Source organism: Lycorma delicatula, chromosome 13 (genome assembly GCF_047948215.1).
Source record: "Lycorma delicatula isolate Av1 chromosome 13, ASM4794821v1, whole genome shotgun sequence".
In the NCBI taxonomy this organism is placed as follows: domain Eukaryota; kingdom Metazoa; phylum Arthropoda; class Insecta; order Hemiptera; family Fulgoridae; genus Lycorma; species Lycorma delicatula.
The window spans coordinates 3,042,563-3,066,001 of NC_134467.1; the positions used below are offsets into that span (position 1 = coordinate 3,042,563).

General features: G+C 36.4%; 2 protein-coding genes across 3 annotated transcripts in view; one reads left to right on the forward strand and one right to left on the reverse strand.

Annotated features, from left to right (window-relative positions):
- Positions 1-23,439, forward strand: part of Hsepi (D-glucuronyl C5-epimerase) — a 289,844-nt gene that overhangs the window by 92,219 nt on the left and 174,186 nt on the right. The window contains exon 2 of one of the 2 annotated variants that reach the window (XM_075381564.1): positions 8,156-8,352. The exons of the other annotated variant lie outside the window; for it this stretch is intronic. Coding sequence (XP_075237679.1) covers positions 8,331-8,352 — 22 coding nt within the window. The 5' untranslated portion in view covers positions 8,156-8,330. The remainder of the gene's footprint in view (positions 1-8,155; positions 8,353-23,439) is intronic. 2 annotated transcript variants of the gene reach the window in all.
- The window catches only part of Drep2 (DNA fragmentation factor-related protein 2), a 100,625-nt gene that overhangs the window by 9,171 nt on the left and 68,015 nt on the right, over positions 1-23,439 (reverse strand). The window contains exon 2 of the mRNA XM_075381567.1: positions 16,106-16,202. Within this exon, the coding sequence (XP_075237682.1) occupies positions 16,106-16,202 (97 nt within the window). The remainder of the gene's footprint in view (positions 1-16,105; positions 16,203-23,439) is intronic.

Genomic DNA, 23,439 nt, shown 5'->3' on the forward strand with positions numbered 1-23,439 from the left:
GTGGAGGAATCAAGTATATTTCACGCGCGTCGAGTTGAAACGCATAAATACATCCTTAAAAAAAAATAATAACAGATACGTTTGAGATAACTTGTAACGTTATACCGCGGGAAAAAGTTTTTAGCGATCGTTCTGTGGACTGCAAAACCGGCTATACTATATTTCAAAATACGTTTACTCCTTAGATTAAATAAGAGAAAACACAAAACAAAACGAAAAATGTCAAAACACAAATCTACAACAAAAAATCCATCTCGATCTAGTCGAAAATAAGAAAAGGCATAATTATTACAGGTTAATGAAACCAGAAGTACTGCGCGCAATAGAATGTCATTTTTTAAACGGTATCGGATAAGTTCAAACGATTAAGGACGTGAAAAAAGGAATACTATAAATAATTCTGGGATTCAAAGCGAATGAAACGACAGCAGAACACACAAAATGTGTATAAATTATAAGGAACGTACAACAAAATAGAAGATATGATGAGAAAAAGAAGGCTCGACTACTTCGGACGATTGTACCGAACGGATGGAGTAAGGCTAACTAAAGTACTTTTTTCAACTGCTTCTACTACAAAAAAAAAAAAAAAAAAAAAAAAAAGCAGAGGAGAATGTACCGAGAAACGATGAAAAAGTTTGATGGTTTTCTAGGATGATATAGAGGAGTGAAGGGAAGCGGCGAGAGTTGCAACGTAGTATCGGAAGAAAGAAGCGTAAAACCTAAATAAATATTATACGCGTTCCTTAGATTACGGCCTGAACGAGAAAATAAATAACTGAAGAAAATAAATATATTAACTCGATCGGCATCCGTTTGATCGGGCGTCAAAAGCGAGGACTGAATTAATTTTAACAAAAATTTAAGGAAAAACGTTTTCTAAAACGTTAATCAAATAATTAACGGTGCGTTTAATTTATTATTGATCGCCAAACCTTAATATTAATATTTGGTTGTTTAATATAAATTTGAAAGGGAAAAATTATATCGTCTTACGGTAAAAATATATTTTGTTTTACGATTTACACGTCGAGTAGTTATTTTAATAAAATATTTCAAAGAAAAAAATTAAAATACAGAACATTTTAAGTAGCATCAATTAGGGATATAAAACGGAGAACGACGAAAGCACAGCGATATTAGCTCGAGGTAATTTTCGTTCCCGTTAATTTATTTTATAAATTTATTTAATATCGTGCGCCGATATTAAATAATATCGAGATAAACGAACGGTCGCGGTAAATTAATCGAAATACATATCGTTTCGATTGTCGGTTACCGAAGGCAAAGACAATCCCTCGTATAAATTATGTAGCGATAATGAGGACAATGTGTCCGGCAAACTGTTTTCTCGTTTGCCCTTCGGTAGATGATCTGTAGAAAAACGCTAGCGGTTTGAAATAATCTTTATCAAAGGTCGATCGTGTCGTCGAAGTCATCCGGTCTACGATTTTGTGTAGCGTTAATTACAAAGAAGTAAACGACTTCTAAGTAGAAGTAAATGACTTCAGGACTAGTTTAGTCCTGAGTTTTTGCTAATTTAAAAATTTTATACAAAGACGCTTACAAAATTAATTTGATTCCTCTATCCGAACTTGAGATATAAAGTTTTTATTTAAAAATAACAAAACGGCGGACAGTGGGTTAACGAAGGGGAAATTGCCATTTTTCTTAAGAATATTTTTTGTTTAGTTTTACAAGTAGAATCCGAAAAAGTATAGCCAGCCCGCTATTTAAGAAACACTCTGTATAAACAGTCTGTACGGCTTAACTTTACAAAGAAAAGAAAGAAGATGTTTGCCGGTAAGAAATTCGATTACCGTTTTACAAAGAAGGTTAGATACGTGATATGTACGTAAAATGTTTTGGGTAGACAGGACTTGTTTCCCTACGATAAGCCTTTCCCCCCGGGATTATCGGTAAATCCTTAATATTATCTCCCGATCGTTATTATTTTTTTGGGGGGGTCCTTTTACTTTCCCGGCAATAAGAAAGTTATAGATCATATTTATAAGAGAAAGTATATGATGATCGTTCAAACTTTTGGTGGGAGAGTCTTTTTTTGCAAAATCTCGATCTTCGTGATTCCCTTTCCGAAAAATATTTTAAAAAAAACATGGAAACTCCCTAAGGATGTATAGGCTTGTATTTTTTTATAAATATCTAGAACCGCCAGAAGATTAGAATTAATCGTTTAAACTTAAATACGTCTACAAATACGGCATAAAATTTTGGCCAAAATTTGGTCGGTTAATTTTGAACTAGATCAGAGTATTTTCACCTTCATTTTAAAACGACAAATTTTTACGGAAGCGTTGCGGATAGAAACTTGAACCGGTTACAGCAGTAGTAATATACGAGTTGTTTACAGCACTGAAATTTTAAGTAGATCGGAACGAAGGTGGGAATATAATTAGCTTAATCTCTTTAAAATTTTTGGTAAATATTTTCTTAAACGGATCGATAAAGCTCATGAAACTTTTGAAAAAACAAAATTTTATTTAATTTGAACGTCATTCGACAAAGGGGCAAGGCCGCAACAAAAATAATTGTTATTTCTATTTTTTTTAGATGTCGCTTAACATTTTTAAAGAGGCTTACCCACGAACTATCGAAAATATTTCTCTACACGAGATATAAATCGTATTAAGTTTTAGGCCTCTGAAGGCAAGCGGGCGATTCCCTCCCGAAGGGAGTGCATTATACCTTCTACAATATTAGGGTTCCACCAGGCGCATTCCGACCGGCACCGAAAGGACTTGGGTGGGCGGACTGAAGGGGAATCGCGTCGGGAAAAAGACGCAAATATCTTGCTAATCTCCCGAGGAATAACTCGGTAAAAATATTTTCCACAATTGCCATCCGAACTCCGACTATTTTAAAAACAAACCAAAAATAAATATAAAACATCATATTAAAACGATATAAAAATATAATTCTAAATAAAAAAAATTCCGCAAGGAACTGATGTCAAGGCTCTGCAATAAATCGGGGGAAAAAACACGTTTCCACATAATCGCCTTCCTTTCCGATAAGCGGGCAAAGCGGTACCCGATTTCACATTTTGTTAGTTTTCAAGCGATATCGTGAAATATATTCTGTATTACAGAGCGAAATTTCATTAAAATGTTACTTCAAAGGAGAAATACACAACGGAATATCAATTTATACGCGGATAAACGTTGCTAAATTATGTGTCCTTTATCGTCTGCTGAAATATGCCCAGAACCTTTAGAAAATTCTGTAGAAATTTATTTCTTAAGTCGTTTACTAAATTCGTTATCCGCAATATATTTTTAATTTTAAGTTTTATAATTTTCGCAATATAATAAAGTCTGTCTATTTAAAAGCCATACGAGACGTATTCGAAATAAAAATCTGTCAAGGGTGAAGCCGAGATGAAATTATGTATCCCTTTACCGAGGGGTTTTTTTTTTTTTATTAATCAAATTAACTATACGTTCTTAAGCTAGCGATCCGTAGAACTGACCGAGCACAAGGTTTTATACGAACAAAAAATCCAACTCCATACCGGCCGAAGACAGAAAAACAGCGTTGCTGACGCGAAAAATGAACCGTATACTTCTTACATATATTATACTGAACCGTGCTATCGATATTTAGATGCCGATTTAAAACAAAAAAATACTGTTTGATTACGTCGACAAATTCTTCAAAAAACATTTTTTTTAATAGAATCTACTCAAAAAAAATAATAAATTTAAAAAAAGGTTTCACTGAAAAGTAAAAAATAATTTTTCCACTTGCCAAATTTTAAATGAATTAGAAGTACACGAGATACGGTTATGAAATGTCTTTGCGTTTGGCATAGACGATAAATAGTAAGTTTCAAAGGTTGTATTGAAGGCGAAGTGGAAAAATTAATTTTTACTTTTCAGTGAAACCTTTTTTTAAATTTATTTTTGGTAGTCGGTTCAATTTTTTTCAAAAAATTCTATTTTACTCTTTTTAATTTTGCAACTTCGCCGAAGCTGGAAAACGAATATGCCCGCAAAAAATTACGGCTCTTAAGAAACAAGAACGTCCTCCTAAAAAAAAAAAAAACATTACTTTTTCGTCTTTAATTTTTTTCGTTTGGTCTAATGAAATGAAACGATGAAACGGGACCGACGCTACGATTAAAATCGGAGCTTCTGATAAAATTTTATGCCCGAAAAAACATAAAATATATTTTTAAAAAACGATTCACCAAGAACGTAAAAAACTTTCAGGACATGTTTTACCGGTGAAAATAAAGAAGAAAGTTCATATAAACACGCGTTCGGAAACGTTTCGTTAGCGAGTGTCGGCTGGCGAAACATTTGACCCGATTTCTGAATCTTCGGTAAACGTAAGCCAGGATGAAATTCTTAGGGCCCGGTCCAATATCGATTTTATATGAAATGTGACCGGAAAAGTTTAAAAAACAGAGATTCCAGAAATCTATTTTTAGTAGTTTTCAAGAAATCCGGTGTAAAAGAAAAAAGTGTATTTATTTACGTAAGAGAACGAAATAAGGATAGCGTGACGTTAACCAACACGTCTTATAAATTTTGCGATGAAAAATATCAAACGTCATTTTTGTTTACGGGTAACGTCGTTATAATTTCATTATTTTGTTTAAGGATTTATTTCTTTCGTGCGAAAACGGCGCGAACGGTCGTCAAATATTTCCTAATAGGAAGATTCCAGGCCTCAGAAAGTTTGCTTCGGTATTTCGGACTTAGGTACCGCCGGATCGTTGTATACGAAGAAAATCTTGATATACTGCTGAACGGGAAGAACAACTTCCTGTCGGGAAAGAAGAAAACGTAGTTCAGCACGTCGAACCTAGTCCGGAAAATTTCTTACCGCACCGGTTTATGATAAAAGTAAGGTGCGGCGAATAATTCCGTTCTTTTAATCTACTGAAGGTATAAAATTTACTTCTTAGAGATCTTCTTGAACGTTTATAAACTTTTGTCGCTGGAATCTGGATTACGTTAAGAAAGTTTTCTATTTTGTTTATCCGTAAAGCCGCATTTACTCGAAGCGGAATTTATAATTACAAAAAAACAGTCGTACGTGTGACGCCATGTGTCAAAAAAATCCACAAGACACCGTCGAATCTGAATTTTCCAGTACGAAGGGGCAGCTAAACGACATTTAAATGCGACTTTTTTTTAAAGAAGTGAATGGGAATTGGCGGACCTATCTACTGGCCTCCAAGATCGCCTGACTTGGACTACTGCCTGTAGGGCCGTTTTAAATCATCAGTAATATAAACAGTGCTGTAATACAGGAGGTTGAAGCTATTGCGACATATGCGTCTCATAGCTGGGGTGGACTAATGTCGAGGAAAATGGCTCGCAAGAAAGTATTGCGCACCCAGCGCCTTGCGCTCATCGCAGTATGCAAGTCGTACAAAACGACATCTACTGCGGCTTTGCCTGTGTTGTCGGGGGTGATTCCGATGGATCTCCTCATAACTTAGCGTTCGCAAATTTATCGGCGGGTTAAAAACGGTGAGGTTAGGTACTGTGTCCGCTGTTGCGGAGGACATTTTCAGCAGTTTAATTGTTTGCAATTTGGTTTTAATATTTGTGTTTGTATTCGGTATGTTTTTTAGACCTTTTATTCTTTTGATTTATTACGCTGAAAATTTTGTTTTCGTCGGCCTAGTTAAAATCTGTCGCGTTTTAATACGTTTCGTTTTTAACAAACTTGGAAATTCTTACATTTGTATTTAGTATCTGCGGACTTTATTTATATCGATTTGCTCGAAATCAAATTCGACAAGTTTTGTTTAGAACTTTACGTGTTTGTTATTCGCTTAACAAAATTATTTTACGCCAAACATAAATAGTGTTTTTCTACTGCCCCAGATTTCTCGAAAACTACTAAAAATACGGTTCTGGCTTCATCCGGGTTCAACCTCATCGGCTCCATACTGAACAACTGCAAGAATAATAAAAGAACTATATTAGTTTTGTTACATCTGGCGAAAGCCTTGACACCGTCCCGCGTTTAAATCCCCTACAAAAATGCAAGAATAAGTGGCTTACCTCGTAAATTATTTACAAGTTACCTAAAAAGACAGATCGCAAATACGACCGACAAAAATACTAGTATAAAGCTTATTCTTATTGTTATTCATATAAAAACTTATTAAAGCTAAAAATAAAAAACTGTGATATAATATCTTTCGCTGGTGACACCGCCGTGATTTTCACAGGCTGCTCACGGGATGAGGTTATAAGATCAACTGAAGAAGGTCTTAGGGGTGTCAAAGCTTGGTTCGACGAACATCTAATCTGAAACGTTCAAAAAAGCACAAATCACAGTAATCGGCCCCCTACCTAAATAATTTGACCGTGGGTTCAATAAACTCCAAAAGGCCGCCTTTTACTCCACGTGTATATCCCAGTCTAGAAAAAGTAAATAAAACAAACCTGGGGTCCGGATAGACCCTCGCCTTAAATGGGGGGGGGGGGGCGCACATTATCAATACGTGCAAAAGAATTAAACACTTAATTCTTAAATTCTACAAAATTAGTAAATTAAAAAATAGCGGTGTCGCTAGCCTCGTATATTTCGCCTATGCGATGGTGCTCGAGGTGGAAAGCACCGACTGTAAATATGTTTTGGCGATTTTTATAGACGTAGAGGCAGCATTCCTTCCTTCCCAGAAGGGGTCACGGCCCAGGCTTTCGCCGATGACTGTCTCCTGTTAGTTCGTGGTAATTCACAACCGCAGCTAGAAGCCCGAGGGCAGGCGGCTTTGTCGACCGCGGAGGGCTGGATGGACATGCAAATTTAAAGATTTCTGTGCCCGAGATGAAAAAATACGCGCTTCTCAAAGGTGCAGACAAATTATCGTACAGACGTAACACCCATATTAAATATAAAGGCTGTGTAATCGGCCGAGTTAGAGTTCATTAGTACCTAGGTGTTTTGTTTGATGAAAAGTTGCTGTTTAGCGACCGCATTAGACAGGTTGCGGCGGACGGACGCCGTCTCAGCGATGCACAAACTTAAGAGGATTGCTCGGAAAGACTACGGGGTTGTCGGACCGGTAAATGTCACAGTAACGCAGCTACGGCCGCTGTTACTGTGTGTGCTACACGACTGGCTGCACCTGCCTCCGGTTACTCGACTAAAAAACATAATTTAAAGAAAAAAGAAACGAAGTACGGTCACATCCTCGTGGTTTTTATCATCGGGTAACGCTAAGAACCGTGCAAAGGAGCGTAACCGGTTATAACGATTATTTTTAACAGCGCAACCCTTTATTTTAAAACCGCATACTTCAGGTCGCTCAACGTTTTGAGTCGTGCGGACCGAATTGTTACTCTGAATAAATTACTATACGCTGATAGTTTTTATAAATCGACAGATTTTAATAGTTTTTTATCGGTATTATTCTCAAAAGCGTGAGTCCACGAGGCAGAGCCTCCCCGGCTAGACGGGATGGGTGGTCGAAGCGAGCCTTGACCGGCAAGTTAGCGACAACAGAATAAGCAAAAAACTGTCAGACTGCGTAATTTTTGAATCGCGATCATCAACTTTAACCGTTTCAGCAACACCTCAACCGTTTATCAACACGATTTCAGAACGATAAAAAGTTTAAAATTTTATCTATAAAACTAATTTTTATGTAGTCAGTCGTATTTACGATTAAAAATTTTTAACGGCCACCGTTTTTGAATTTTCAGATACGACTTGTAAACTTATTTATTTTATCGGATATACGTATATCGCATTTCATTAACGTATCTCAATCGGTTCGTAAGATATAATATTTTTATTAACACAAAACGGCGGACAGAGTGAAAACGGAAGAGTTAGAGCGGTTGTCCGTATGATTTTTGTTTTATTTTGGGTGTACCGAATCGTTCCATTAAATTTGACTGTCGTTTCCCCTTTTAAAATAAAAGAGGCACAAATCAGGATTAGTCTACGATCCAAATGATGATCGTTTAAAAAAAAGATCGTAACGAAATTTTTTTTTACGGTGAAATAAAAATAATATTTTGAAAAGATTTCTATATCGTTTTATATTAACGCTCGATTCGGTACGGAAAGCCGCAAATAATATTTTATCAGTTATTGTACGGGTCGTTTGTTATTCTTGAAATATTACTGTAATCAACAATTTACTGTTTTTTTGTTGCAGGAATAGTAATTAATTAGTCGTATGAAGTCGTTAAATAACATCGGTAGAAAGAAGTACACGGAATCGCTCGTTAAAAAAAAAAATGTTAAAGGAAAGAAATAAAAAATTCAAAAAAATATATATGAAGACTATAGACAAGGAAAAAAAGGAAAACAAATGAAAAAGGAAAGCGGGGATGCGTAGAAAAGGAAATAAAGGTAAAATAAAATAAAGGTAAAACATGATGAGGGGTGAGTTTTTATATATATATATATATATATATATGGAAGAGCAGTCTTTATCTAAGGGGGTAACACTTAACCGATAAAGTGGTTATTAAAACAAAAGGTGGTAAAATGTAAAGTACAGCTAACTAACCAACCTGCGTACTTTTTACACATCTTATTCTTTTTTTTTGTTTTTATTTTCATAACTCAGTATCTTTTAGTCCTTTTATTTCTTACATCCTTAATTTTTTCCCTCTATTTTCCTCCTTAAAATTTAATAAAAAAAATAAGCTAAGATTTAAGGGAAAACGCCCTTTTAATCCTTAAAGAATTCGATATTGATTTTTTTCTAATTCTGAACGAAAATTAGTAAATAATCGAATTAAAAAATAATAAAAGATAATAAAAATTGGTCGTCCTTAGATGTAGAATAAAGAATTTTTTTTCAATATGACAAAATAAAACAAGGATGAAAACGGATATAACGCTTGTAAAATCTTTGCGAAAGTAAACAAAATCTTTTACGATATCGTTAGTCCGTTTAAAAGATTATAAGTGCAAACCTTCATTACCTGAAGAGAACCGAAGAACAAAAAGGATAGCATTAGCCTCGGGAACGCGGCTGCTTGACTGCGCCACTACCAACGATAGTGAGCCCTGAACAGAAAATCTTGTGCGTTTTACAGTATGCCGAATGCGAATCTGCAGTTACAGTTCAACGTGCGTCACGTAAAAAATTTAGCGGTGATCCTCCGAGAGAGTACGGCGTAATCGGTTGGAAACGACCGGATATCTGTGTAAAGGGAAGAATACAGGTTGACCGAGTGCTCGAAGAGAATATTGAACGTACTTGTATCGGGGAGTTTTTCCCACCAAGTCCTAAACAATCGGTTAGAACGGCCGGCCGAAAACTAGCGATGCTGGTGATAGTGCGGTATATCCGTCCGAGTGGTTTACGGTTTAAAGTTTATACCGACGTAACGATCGAAATGTTGCGACACAAAGGTAACGGCCGATTGTGTTTAGCGACGAGTCGACATTTCATCTCGACGTAAAAGTTTACATACGTAATGGTCGTATCTGGGGGTCAGAAAATCCTCGGCTACTTTTACGATGCGAAAGGATTTCCTATAAATCAGATTTTTTCTGCGAGATATCACGACGGAAAGTTTACGGGCCTTTCTTTTTCGCCGAAGCGAATGTAAAAGTAGTCGTTTATTCGAATATTCTGAGTACACGGTGTACACGGGCCAGAAAATGTTATTTGGCGACAAGACGGTGCGACTTCTTACCGGCATAACTCTGTACGGGATCGGTCGAATGACATTTTACACGACCGCCGGATAGGTGTGTATAGACCGGATGGCAGAGCACGTTTGCAGTAGCCTCCGAGATCACCCGACCTGCCCCGACGTGGTTTTTTCCATTAAGTATATTTTGCATGCCCCTCTGCTGCCTACGATCTACTCGATTTGAGACGGAGGAATGAAGCGGGTGTCGTTTTCATTTTCTAGATGCGCCTGTTTAAAGTACGGAACGAAATCTCCTATCGGACGAATGTTGCCGCGCGTTGAACGGTGCTCGTATCGAACACGTAGTTTTTGTTTGCGGGGTTTGCGTGGTGGTACGTGAGGTTATCGTTTCCTTTTTATTTTTTGGGGGTTTTGACTTTTATATTTCGTTATCTCGGTCAAATTCGTTTGTTTTGCGTGTAAGGTGATTTATCGGTTTAAGACGCCGATGGAAATATCATTGCCGTATTTGCATCGGGTGCATGCTGTCAAACGACTGAGAGATGTCAATCGGTTTCAAGGTTTGAAGATGAACTCCGATAAAGTCCATCATGGTTAGATACGGAGGGGGTAGCGTCGCGACCGAAATCGTCACATGGTAAGATCTTCCAACTCGGGGTCAGGATGCTCGCATTGAACGCTCGCATTGCAGCAAAAAACTGTAAGAATTGCTCTTTTATTCTATTTTCGATTTATTGCTGTAAGTAAAGTTAAGAAATGTTATTAACCCACCGGGTCGGTCTAGTGGTGAACGCGTCTTCCCAAATCAGCCGATTTGGAAGTCGAGAGTTCCAGCGTTCAAGTGCTAGTAAAGTCAGATATTTTTACAGGAATTCGAATACTAGATCGTGGATACCGGTGTTCTTTGTCGGTCGGGTTTCAATTAACCACACATCTCAGGAACGGTCGAAGTGAGACTGTGTACAAGACTGCTCTTCATTTACACTCGTACATATCATCTTTATTCATCCTCTGAAGTATTATCTGAACGGTAGTTACCGGAGACTAAAACAGGGAAAAGCTTTAAAACCCTGGTATTATTTTTTTACGCTGTATTTAAACGAAACCTTTCTGTTTAAGAAAGAAAAACGAGTCGGTGGTTTAATACTAAGAAAAAGGGTGGATGGACAACGTTCTAATTGTGGAAGAGTTGTTCGGGCGCCCTTTTCAAATTGAATATAAGTTAACGATGGAAACTTTCACGGACACGGTATAAAAAAAGAATGTTTACAAGAAGGCAAAACGAGCGATTTGTATCGCCGATGGCATAACATATTTACTCGAGTCGCTTGATGTTTATATTAATCGTCTCTGGTTTAAGACATCCTTAATCGCATTACGGTCCGGGAAACGACTTTTACAATAAGACTGAAAACCTTTGATATGCGATACGTATAAACCGTTAACTGCGTAATTTAATATGCGAATTGATTTTGGCTGCGTGAGGCCTTCTGGTCGCCAACATCTTTTAGAAACGTTGCGTTTTTAATAGCCTTAACGGATACAAAGATCGTATCGCGCGGGACAATGAAGACGATTATGTCTGTTGAAGAATTTTAAAAACGGATTTATCAGTGTTATAATTATTTTTGGGGGTCGTATGATAGTTAGAACGTTATCGTATTTATTCGTTTCACCTTTCCGTAAAACATTTCATATCGCTCTATTTAATTATCTACTACGCGTGTTGCGAATTTTAATTTTTATAAAGATGTCGACATAGATTTACGTGTTTATTATAAATGTAGCGTGTACAAAAAAATTTAATTTTTATTGCGGCAAAATAAACAAATTTATTTAATGTAGCGGATCTCCGTGGCGGTGCGATAGCGTGTCGGACTTTCAACCGAAGGGCCTAGGTTCAAATCCCGGTCAGGCATGGCATTTTCAAACCCAAAAATTTCAATTTTCACATTCCCGCGCAGTCCAGTGAATTAATTCATCGGTCAAAAAAATTTGAAATTAATAAAAACGTTTACGCGTTAACTGTTTGTCAAAAAAATAGAATGTTATCTTACAAGTCTTCGACGAATACTACGGATGCGTCGCGATCGCCCTCTCCCCCTTTGGGGCTTCGGCCGACTTTGCCCGAATTCGTTTAAGCGGTTACTCGTAAAACATTCCAAAACAAAAATCTAAGGCCGCTGTTCGAACCGCTACACCGAGCGGCTCTATGTTCGCGCCTCCTTCATACAACTCGGATCTAAATAAAGCCAAACTTAATAAATTTTTTCTCCACGTTAAATTATACCCTCGAAACCGAAAACAAATTTGCCCCGAATTATATCCTCGCAGTTAACTACCGCAAAAAAAATCGACTCCAAAAACTCTCAGAACTCTGAGGACGATCTCAGGAGTTTTACTATAATGTAGGATTTTCACGCGTTCATCGCGTAAAAGCGAACACGAGTACGATATACCGTATATTAAAATAATCGTACGAAACATTGGAATGCAAGCATTGGAAAAGGCAAGGAAAGAAATATAGAGGGTGAATACGGGCTGGGCAAAAGGAATGAAAGAGGGGACCGACTTCTAAAGTTTTGCACGAAGTATAATTTAGTAATTGCAACACCCGATTTAAAAATCATAATAGAAGAATATACGCTTGGAAAAAGCCAGGCGATACTGCAAGGTATCGGATAGATTATATCATGGTTAAGCAAAGATTTAGAAATCAACTCGTTGACTGCAAAACTTACCCTGGAGCAGACATTGATAGCGACCGTAATTTGGTGATAATGAAATGTATATTGGGGTTTAAAAACCTGAAGAAAAGGTGTCAGATGAATCGGTGGAATTTAGAGAAGCTTGAGGAAGAGGAGGTAAAGAAGATTTTTGAGGACATCGCAAGAGGTCTGAGTAAAAAAGATAAGGTAGAAAATGTAGAAGAAGAATGGGAGAATGTTAAAAAGGAAATTCTTAAATCAGCAGAAGCAAACTTAGGCGGAATAAAGAGAACTGGTAGAAAACCTTGGGTTTCAGACGATATATTGCAGCTGATGGATGAACGTAGAAAATATAAGAATGCTAGTGATGAAGAAAGTAAAAGGAACTATCGGCAATTAAGAAATGCTATAAACAGGAAGTGCAAACTGGCGAAAGAAGAGTGGATTAAAGAAAAGTGTTCAGAAGTGGAAAAGAAATGAACATTGGTAAAATAGACGGAGCATACAGGAAAGTTAAGGAAAATTTTGGGGTACATAAATTAAAATCTAATAATGTGTTAAACAAAGATGGTATACCAATATATAATACGAAAAGTAAAGTCGATAGATGGGTGGAATAAATTGAAGAGTTATACGGAGGAAATGAATTAGAAAATGGTGTTATAGAGGAAGAAGAGGAAGTTGAGGAGGATGAAATGGGAGAAACAATACTGAGATCTGAATTTAAGAGAGCATTAAAAGATTTAAATGGCAGAAAGGCTCCTGGAATAGACGGAATACCTGTAAAATTACTGCGCAGTGCAGGTGAGGAAGCGATTGATAGATTATACAAACTGGTGTGTAATATTTATGAAAAAGGGGAATTTCCGTCAGACATCAAAAAAAGTGTTATAGTAATGATACCAAAGAAAGCAGATAAATGTGAAGAATACAGAACAATTAGTTTAACTAGTCGTGCATCAAAAATCTTAACTAGAATTCTATACAGAAGAATTGAGAGGAGAGTGGAAGAAGTGTTAGGAGAAGACCGATTTGGTTTCAGGAAAAGTATAGGGACAACGGAAGCAATTTTAGGCCTCAGATTAATAGTAGAAGGAAGATTAAAGAAAAACAAACCGACATACTTGGCGTTTATAGACCTAGAAAAGGCATTCGATAACGTAGACTGGAATAAAATGTTCAGCATTTTAAAAAAATTAGGGTTCAAATACAGATATAGAATAACAATTGCTAACATGTACAGGAACCAAACAGCAACAGTAACAATTGAAGAACATAAGAAAGAAGCCGTAATAAGAAAGGGAGTCCGACAAGGATGTTCCCTATATCCGTTACTTTTTAATCTTTACATGGAACTAGCGGTTAATGATGTTAAAGAACAATTTAGATTCGGAGTAACAGTACAAGGTGAAAAGATAAAGATGCTACGATTTACTGATGATATAGTAATTCTAGCCGAGAGTAAAAAGGAATTAGAAGAAACAATGAACGGCATAGATGATGTCCTACGCAAGAACTATCGCGTGAAAATAAACAAGAACAAAACAAAAGTAATGAAATGTAGTAGAAATAATGAAGATGGACCGCTGAATGTGAAAATAGGAGGAGAAAAGATTATGGAGGTAGAAGAATTTTGTTATTTGGGAAGTAGAATTACTAAAGATGGACGAAGCAGGAGCGATATAAAATGCCGAATAGCCCAAGCGAAACGAGCCTTCAGTAAGAAATATAATTTGTTTACATCAAAAATTAATTTAAATGTCAGGAAAAGATTTTTGAAAGTGTATGTTTGGAGTGTCGCTTTATATGGAAGTGAAACTTGGACGATCGGAGTATCTGAGAAGAAAAGATTAGAAGCTTTTGAAATGCGGTGCTATAGGAGAATGTTAAAAATCAGACGGGTGGATAAAGTGACAAATGAAGAGGTATTGCGGCAAACAGATGAAGAAAGAAGCATTTGGAAAAATATAGCTAAAAGAAGAGACAGACTTATAGGCCACATACTAAGGCATCCTGGAATAGTCGCTTTAATATTGGAAGGACAGGTAGAAGGGAAAAATTGTGTAGGCAGGCCACGTTTGGAATATGTAAAACAAATTGTTAGGGATGTAGGATGTAGAGGGTATACTGAAATGAAACGACTAGCACTAGATAGGGAATGTTGGAGAACTGCATCAAACCAGTCAAATGACTGAAGACAAAAAAAAAAACGAAACATTTATTCAAGAAATTACCTAAGAGGCTTCAAAGATTTTATTTTAATGAAGTTACGATACCGTATAGAGCGAAAAGTTCGATTAAATACAATCGGATTACAAATTTAAAAAATAAATACCGACAAAGGGTTGTACAATTTTCCCGGTTGTTCTTTTGATAAATTTTTATTTTAAATACCCCATAGGGGTTTTTAAACGTTAACGAGTTAATTATGTAATACTTGAGTACAACTGCAAATAAGATCAAAATGTCAAGAAAAAATATTTCGATTCGATTTGATCCCCTCGATCAAATTACCTTTTTATCTTAAAAATTATATATTATTATAAGTTTAATTGAAAAAAACAAAACATTAAGGCCGAGTCGATTCCCTTGACCGAATTACGGTTTTCTAATTAAAAATATACCGTGTTTTCAGTATAATTGATAAAAAAGAATATTCATAAATTTAATAAAATAAAATTACATCCCGTTTAACCTCTACATAAGTAAATATTTGTAGTAATAGAATATTAGAAATTAAATTCTTAAGTCAGGTCCCATCAGACCGCCTTTTTTAAAATTTTCCACGGTTAGCTTTTTAATCTTTAAAATTACGATTTATTTCGATTTTAAAGTTTTATTTAATCTCTAATTGAAAAAAAAAATTATTTGTCTCGGTAAAGAAAAAAAACTGGAATCTACTTAACTCCATAACAAACCTGCCGCGGGACCATATAAGACGGTTATATCGTTTACATTACGGTTAATTTACGTCAGGACGCCTACAATCGTTACTTTATGATGCTTTTCTTTTCTTTTTTTCTGTTGAGCCTGCAGAACCACCGTAAGGTATTACTTCGCAGGTGATATGTATGAGTGTAAATGAAGTGTAGTCTTGCACGGTCTCAGGGTCGACCTATCCTGAGATACGTGGTTAATCGAAACCCGACTACCAAAGAACACCGGTATTCACGATTTAGTATTCAAATCCGTATAAAAGTAACCTCCTTTACTAGGATTTGAACGTTAGAACTCTCGACTTCGAAATCAGCCGATTTACGATGACGAGTTCACCGCTAGACCGATCCGGCGGGTATGTTATGACGCTTAACATGCGACACGCGTACTTTTGATTACACATAAGTTTCCAAATTTTTATCGATGTTATATACATCTGTTACCCGTTTATTTCTTCCTAACGTGCAGTAAAGATAATGTACTCGGTCGTTTAAAAAAGAAAGGGACGGATCGATTTTGTCCTTGATTTTACTACGACTAAGACACACGCGACCCGTCGGAAGAACAAGTGACAATATGGATATTTTCTCTGAAAGTAACGATGTTCATCCTACAATTATTTCTTGCTGCGAACAGACAAAAATATCGCTTTGACGGCTAGTATTTCGGCGGGCTTGGAAAATCTATTCGGTTCAGAGGAGATAAAAGATAACCGCTTTATTCCTTGCTTGTAAAAAAAAAACAACACAAATCGGAAATGTTTTACGTAAGGTCATGTAAAATCGTTCACAAAAAATAAAACTGTATAGTTATAATAATAACAAACAACGGGTTTTTCCAACGTACCTCTAAATTCAAGGTCTTTAAGGCTGTTTACGACAAGACTCTTCCTGATATTTCTCCAGCTATCCCAAATCTTGAAAGGCCTCTTACCTCTAGATTCCTGGAACAAAAAAAAGGTTCAAAAATTATTTCGATTATTCGTATCGATTTTAAAAAATAATAAATTTTAATTTAAATAAAACGTACGACCGGTCGTTAAAAGATAAGAAGTAAAACTTTTTAAAATCGTCTTTAGTCTCGCCTTTTTGGAACCGGTAGTTTTTAATTATTTATTTTTTATTTTATGTAATTCGGTGCGGAATTCGAAATTTATATCGTTTTAGCGTTTAATTTTAATTAAAATACGAACATATCTAAAAAAAGATGTTACCTGTTTGAAAAGAAATTACGACGATAAAAAACTCAAAGCCGAGTTTTTGTGAAGCGTTTACTATAATTTCATACTAGGCGAACACATGCCAAAAAACCGGTTTAACTTGACGCGTAAACATAGTTTTATATATAACAAAAAAAAATCAAATATTATTGTTTTAGCGATTTAAAATTTAAACCTTTTTAAAGTAAAAAAAATATATCAAATTTTTTAATTAAAAAAAACAAATATTAAACTATAAAAAATAATTTTTCCTAAAACTTACTTTTTTAATTTAACGGATTCAGCTTTATTACTGCTGCGGCAGAATAGTTTAAAGGGAAAGCGTAACGATCAGTCAAAATTTTTGCAAACGTCGACGATTCAGGTCCTAAGTCTAAGAACGCAAATAAAGTTATCGAAATTTTAGATAGTTATACGATTTGTACGCGCGTATTTATACCGGCTCGATGTAAATCCTTCGAAAACGGCTCAAACGATCGCTATATATATATTTATTTTAGATAAACTTTAAACCGGGAAGGTAGTAGAAAATTGAGCTTTACTACTATAAAAGTACTTATTAAATTGAAAACTTCTAAAGGCATTCGGATTTAGGGACGGGAGGATATTCGACATAATTTATAAACACTTTTTGCCTAATATCCCGAATTCCCGACGAACAGAAACGTTTTAGTTTGACGCAAATATTTGGCTACACTATTCCGACTTCACCCCGTAAGACAAAGCGGCGACACAACGCTAATATTTTTTTTTCTAAGTTAACGATATTTTTTAGGCTTGTTAATAACGTTAGACAGAATCGGGCCGAACGATTAAACTAAATCGACTTCGATAAATAAATTTTTAAGCCCTAAAAACGAGGGGTTGAACGCGACCCGTAGTTAAAATATAGAATTTTTAAAACTTTAATTTTCAAGGTTGTAAATCTAATATAATTTTTTTAATGAAATTCGCTACAGAAACTCGAAGCTTGCGCGTACGAATATAAAATGTAATTTTTGTAGCGTATGAAAAATACTACGTCTAACCGGGATTCGAAACCGCGACCTCCGGATGAAAGGCCGAGATGTTAGCGGTCGTGTCACGGAGGCCGGCGCGAGTTGTATGTGGTACTAATATAAATCGCAATAAAAAATCATCGGTAAAAAGAATCCGATGAGACGGCTTCAAATCTTTTTTTATAATTCTGATGCTTTGATGTATCCGGTAGATGTCGAGCTACAGGATTAAATGATGCCCAAGTTTTTGATTTTTTCAACGGTGCTTTTAGTACTGCACAATTTTGACGATAGAAGCGTCATTAAGCAAAGGGATCAAATCGTAACTTTTTACTGATTATTTTGACTTTTTTATTCGCAATTTTACTATAAATCAGCGATTCTCAACCTTTTTATTTCCACGACCTCCAAAAAGTAAAAAAAAATACGTAACGAATACTTCGCGACTTCCCGACCCCGACCCGATGAAACCTAATCAAAATTATTTAGTCGCGTCGATAGCGACAGGTACGAAGTGTACAAACACGAGCGATTTACAAGTTCCAACTTGATGTGTACGCGCTTCTAGTAATTTGGTCTGCTCGCATAATATTCAGTTCGAATACGCATTTGATATATTTGAACACCTCGTGCACTCAGCAGTATAAAAGAGGCGTAAGGGACTGCGGAACGTCAGTTTAGATTCAAATACGAAGCGGGGGTTTGGTGCCTTTATTTAAGTTTTTAACAGCGTAGTTTCATTGAAATTAATAATAATAATAATTGAGGTTTCGGTTTTTTAATACGGTCAAACGGTGTAACTGTTATTTTTCTTTCGATTAGATTCTCATGCAAAACGGATAAAGTTGTGAGAAAACGAAGCGAGCCATCTACATCCGGTGAATCGACCGATAAAATAACAAAATTGTAAAACGACGGTTATAAAATTACGTTTTTACATCGTCGGATGGAAAGTTAAAATGCATTCGTCGGATGAAAGCACGAAGCCGTCAAAATTAATTCGACGATTGGAAAATAAACGTTATTCGTAAAAAAATCGTAAAAAATGTTTGAAAGTAAATTTCATACTTTGAGAAATCGGCGATTTAAAACGTTTAATTTTATTTTAGGTCGACCGTTACAGAATAGTCTTTTTGCTAAACTATGCGATGAAACAGGCGAAAAGAAAATATCTGGTCTTTTCCATATAGAAATCAGACGGTTATCCCGGGAGAAAGTGTTAACTCGGTTTAAGGAATCGCGAGATCGATTAATAATATTTTTCCAGGATAAACAAAAGGCATTCTCCATGTTTTTACTAAATAACGAGTATATGTTGCAGATTATTTTGGCATTTGAAAGACTCGAACGAGTACTTACACAGAACGCGATAAATACATTTTATTAAGACAGACAAAGCTTGATATCTTGATTATTCGCCTTGAAATAAAAATTCTGATACGTTTACGATCGTATTGAGAAAAGTTTAGGTAAGAAAGACACTATTATTCACCGGCTTTGTTTTTAGTAGTTCACCCGGTATATATTTTTTGTAGTTTAAACGGTGCGCCTACCAATTTTAGCAAATATATGACAAATGAGCGGATTTTGACTACCCCTTTTCGGGGGTTTGAATACGATCATCCAGAAATATCTCGGTTATCTCAGGAACATTAAATGATGCGCAAAATTTTACAATTTGAGTAAAGATTTCAGTTACAGCAATCCATGAGATCAATAACTCCCTGTCCTCTTGACCGATTGCGACCAAACTTAAACGGCATCGGTGACCTAAATACACTTTATACATATTGTTTGTATCAAATTTCATCCAAATCGGTACATCCAGTTTGAAGATATGAAAAAAAAATGGACAACATGCATACGAGATTTTTTAATTCTGAAGTTGCATTTTATTGGTTAAAGGGGGTATGAAATCCCGATATATAAAATTTGACAAGATAAAATACTTTTCCTTATACGGAATCCGATAGCGGTTTCTGCAGGTCTGATACTTTCACACAAAATTTACTCGACCGATCGGTTTCAAATTTTACGTGAAGATAGTTTTTATACCTGGAAAGAGTCGTACGTTCTTTCCAGATATAAAAAATTCGTTCGTCTAAAATTTCAACCTGATCGGTCTATTAGCTGTTTTATACGTAAACAAACACCTGCGAATTTATTACTCTTTCACAAAAGCTACTCGACCGATCGGGTTGAAATTTTTATACTTGGAAAGAACGTAGGACTATATTTTTTCCCCTACATCCCCGAGCCGGACATCCAATTAAGTATACTCGACTCGGGGACGTGTCCTTTCCGGATCTTTTAATTGCCTGCCTCTAATCTCCAACGGAAGAACCAGGCCCGGCTATGCCATTCTCAGCCCCCCCCCCCCGCCGGAGACCGGGTCTCGGTCTTTCCTTTTGCCAGCCTCAAACCGACGGCGCAGGAGCCGAAGCCGCCAAAGCGTATCCGGAAACCCACACCGCCGGCCGGGTCTCGGTCTTTTCATTCATTCGCACCTAACGGACCCCAGGAGTCCCCGCTCCGTCACGGGAACCCACAGGGCATGTGAGCCCTCAGGAACGAGGCTGTCCGCCCAGCCCTGCTATAAACTAAAACCCTCAGTATCCCAGTCGTCTTGCAACATCTTTTATTCTGAGGACTGCTCTTGCAAATATAGCAAAATTATGCCGGTTTCCGGACATAGCCAAGAGCCACTCCGAGAGCTGCTCCGGTCGGGTATACATCAGTCCTGCATTTATACGTTGTTCCTCCCATCGTCTGCACACAAAAATAGTTTGTTCGGCATCGTCGACCGCATCGCAGTAACAGCAGACGGGTGACTCTCTCCTGCCAAACCTATGCAGGTATTGTTCAAACGCACCGTGTCCCGACATGAGTTGCGTTGTGTGGTAATCTAATTCGCCATGAGAGCGATCTAGCCGAGCATCCAGGTCCGGGATAATTCTTCTGGTCCACGCGGCCACTGCTGAACCCGCCCGTGCCACCTTCCATTGTTCTCGTATAATAGAACTGGCCTCATCTTTGGCTACACCGGACGCCCTTAGTTATCGTCCTTTAATCTGCAATTCTATCGGGGGCACCGAAGAAAGCACGCACAGTCCATCATACGATAAGGTTCGGTACCCCGAAACTACGCCCAGAAGCGACTTCTTATGAGTGCTAGTTAATTTTCTTTTGTTGCGCTTGACCTTAACCGCATCGGCCTATACGGGGGCGGCGTACAACAGAGCTGACGTTATCACCGAGGTGTAAAGTCGTCTCTAACGTAGGACTATTGCCGTTACGAAATGTTTTACCGTTTTAAGACGACGATTATTAAACCGCTGCGGCAACCGACCGGATTATGTTCCTCGTCGATATTCAACTTAACTATGACGAAACTGACGGCCAAATCGAAATCGAAGACCGCTTTCGGTATTTGAAATTAAATTTTCTACAAATAAAGTCTCATTGTGTTTTTTGATATCTCTTTAGGTTATCGATAAAAGTAAATTAAAAAATGCGACGGTGTACGGCGCAGCGGCTCGTCCGATACGGCTATTGCCGATTACTGTGCGCGTGACACGCGACGCGACTGACTTCATTTGTCTCCGGTTACATGACTAAAACTTAATTTTAAAAAAATAAAAATAATAGAAACGAAACGCGGTCATCTCCTGGCGGTGCTTGTCACGTGACGGTAAAAACCGTGCAAAATACTTTTTGTAACCGGCTATAATTATTATTTTTAAGGCGGGCGATTATTCTGAAACCCGCGTACTTCAGGTCGCTCAAAGTTTCGATTCTCGTCGGATCGAACCGTCGAACTGAAGAAATCGCAAAAAATCGATAGCTTTTATAAATCGAACGGGTTTTAATTATTATTTACCGGTATTTCCCGCAAGCACAGGATGAAGAATTACAGCGGGTTCCACGGGACGGAGGCCCTGACTAGACGGGATGGGCGGATAAAGCGAGCCTTAACCATCTAGTTAATAATAATAGAATAACAAAAAATTGTCAGACCGTATAATTTTTGAATTTCGATCCTCTTTAATCGTTTCAGCGACACTCAACCGTCTATTAAACCGATTCGAAAATAACGATTTTTCTTTATAACAATAACTAAAGAATAAATACTTGTTTTTGTAGACCGAAGAGGCTTTATTTGTTATTTATCAGTACTATTATCACAAGCATCAGTGAGGGTCCAGGGGCCGAGCCCTGACCGGCTAGTACTGTATAATTTAAACAACGAGATACGTTTACGAGAATATTTATTTATTATTTACACCGAAACCGATAATTTTAGATTTTATAGCCTCCACTTTTTAATAATCCAGAAAAAGGCAGTTTTTAAATAACGTTTTAACACTCGAGTGAATTTTTATCAAATTTTTTTCCGTATGATTTCGTATATATTTTTTTTATTTTGCGGATATCAACATGTACGTAATATTTTATATTCGTTTATAAGTAGAAAAGAAAAAAAAAACAGAAATAAAACAGTCGGTAATAAATAAGTAACCTCGAAAAAAAAATAATAACAACAAGACAAAAAATTCTTTTAAAAAATGCGAAAGGAGTTCAGTACACGATAATAAAGTAGTCGTCTAGCAGGAAGGGGGAACGACTGTACAGAGTAAGGTACATCATATAGAATTATATTTCCCCCTTCTTTCTGGAAGAGTTCTTGCGTACACACGTACGTATGTATATATCATACATTACTCTCTGCGACCGCCTTTATGCATATAAATTGAAGATCGCTTTTATATATCTACATAATATACCGCACCGTATTCTACTCTAACTACGGCGACAACCGCTAAAGTCTACCGTACTTTTTAGGTCTATATTTATATATAAATATAAATAAATATTTATTATAAAACTTCCGCGACTACATATTTTTAGCGTAAAAATTCTATTAACGATCTATTAAAAATTACTTAATACCAAAAATAAATAATTATAAACGAAGTACATTCTACGTTAGACAAAAAATTGCACGACAGACACAGACAATCTTTGGACCCAAAAAAATGAGAATCGTGATAATCGGTCAGGTAAACTATAATTAAACGTTACAATTATAAACAAATAGAAATTTCTTGTTAACTTTGTAGAGAATTTAATTCTAAAAAAAATTGATGTAAAATAGTCTATTAAAATTAAACAAACATTTGAGAAGTTCGACTTTAGAAGCAAAACACACAAACCGGATCGGAAAAGCTATATGATTTTAAACAGAAACATTTTCATACAAACGCTAAACATTATAAAAATAAATTTAAGACATCCTTCTAAAACGTATTAAAAATTATATTTTTTCATAGGTCGACGATAACACCCGATCAAGACGTTTAGTAAGCGACGGATTACATCTGACCGATCATCTTGAACCCCCGATCTCACGCCAACGGACCTTTTCCTTCGTGGTCGGGAGAAGTCGTTCGTCTATTCCGCTCGCATCGGCGCACAAGAAGAACTGAGAAATCGTATAATAAAAGCCGGAGCTACTATTAGGAGCGGTAATGATGCTATCAGACGTGCCCGACTAGCGTGGATTCGTCGAGCTGAACTGTGCATCGAAAAGAACGGCGACCGCATTGAGCGATTGTTTTGAAAAATGTTTGCGGTTTTATCAAGTAACCGTTTTGATATTTAATAATTTTTGAAAAAACCAAAAAGAATTTGATTTTTATTATTTTAAATCTATTTTCTATTCCTTTTTTTTTTTTGTTAATTTAGGTTTTATTTGTTTTCATTTACATTATGTTGTTAAATCGTCGATGAAAATCGTTTTGTTTAAAATCGTCGCTTTTCCGATCCGGTTTGTGTCTTTTGTTTCTAATTAAGGTCGAACTTCTCAAATTTGTTTAATTTTAATAGACTTTATTTACATCGATTTTCACAAAAGTAAATTCTTTACGAAGTTACGTAGAAATTTTTATTTTTTTATTAGTAAA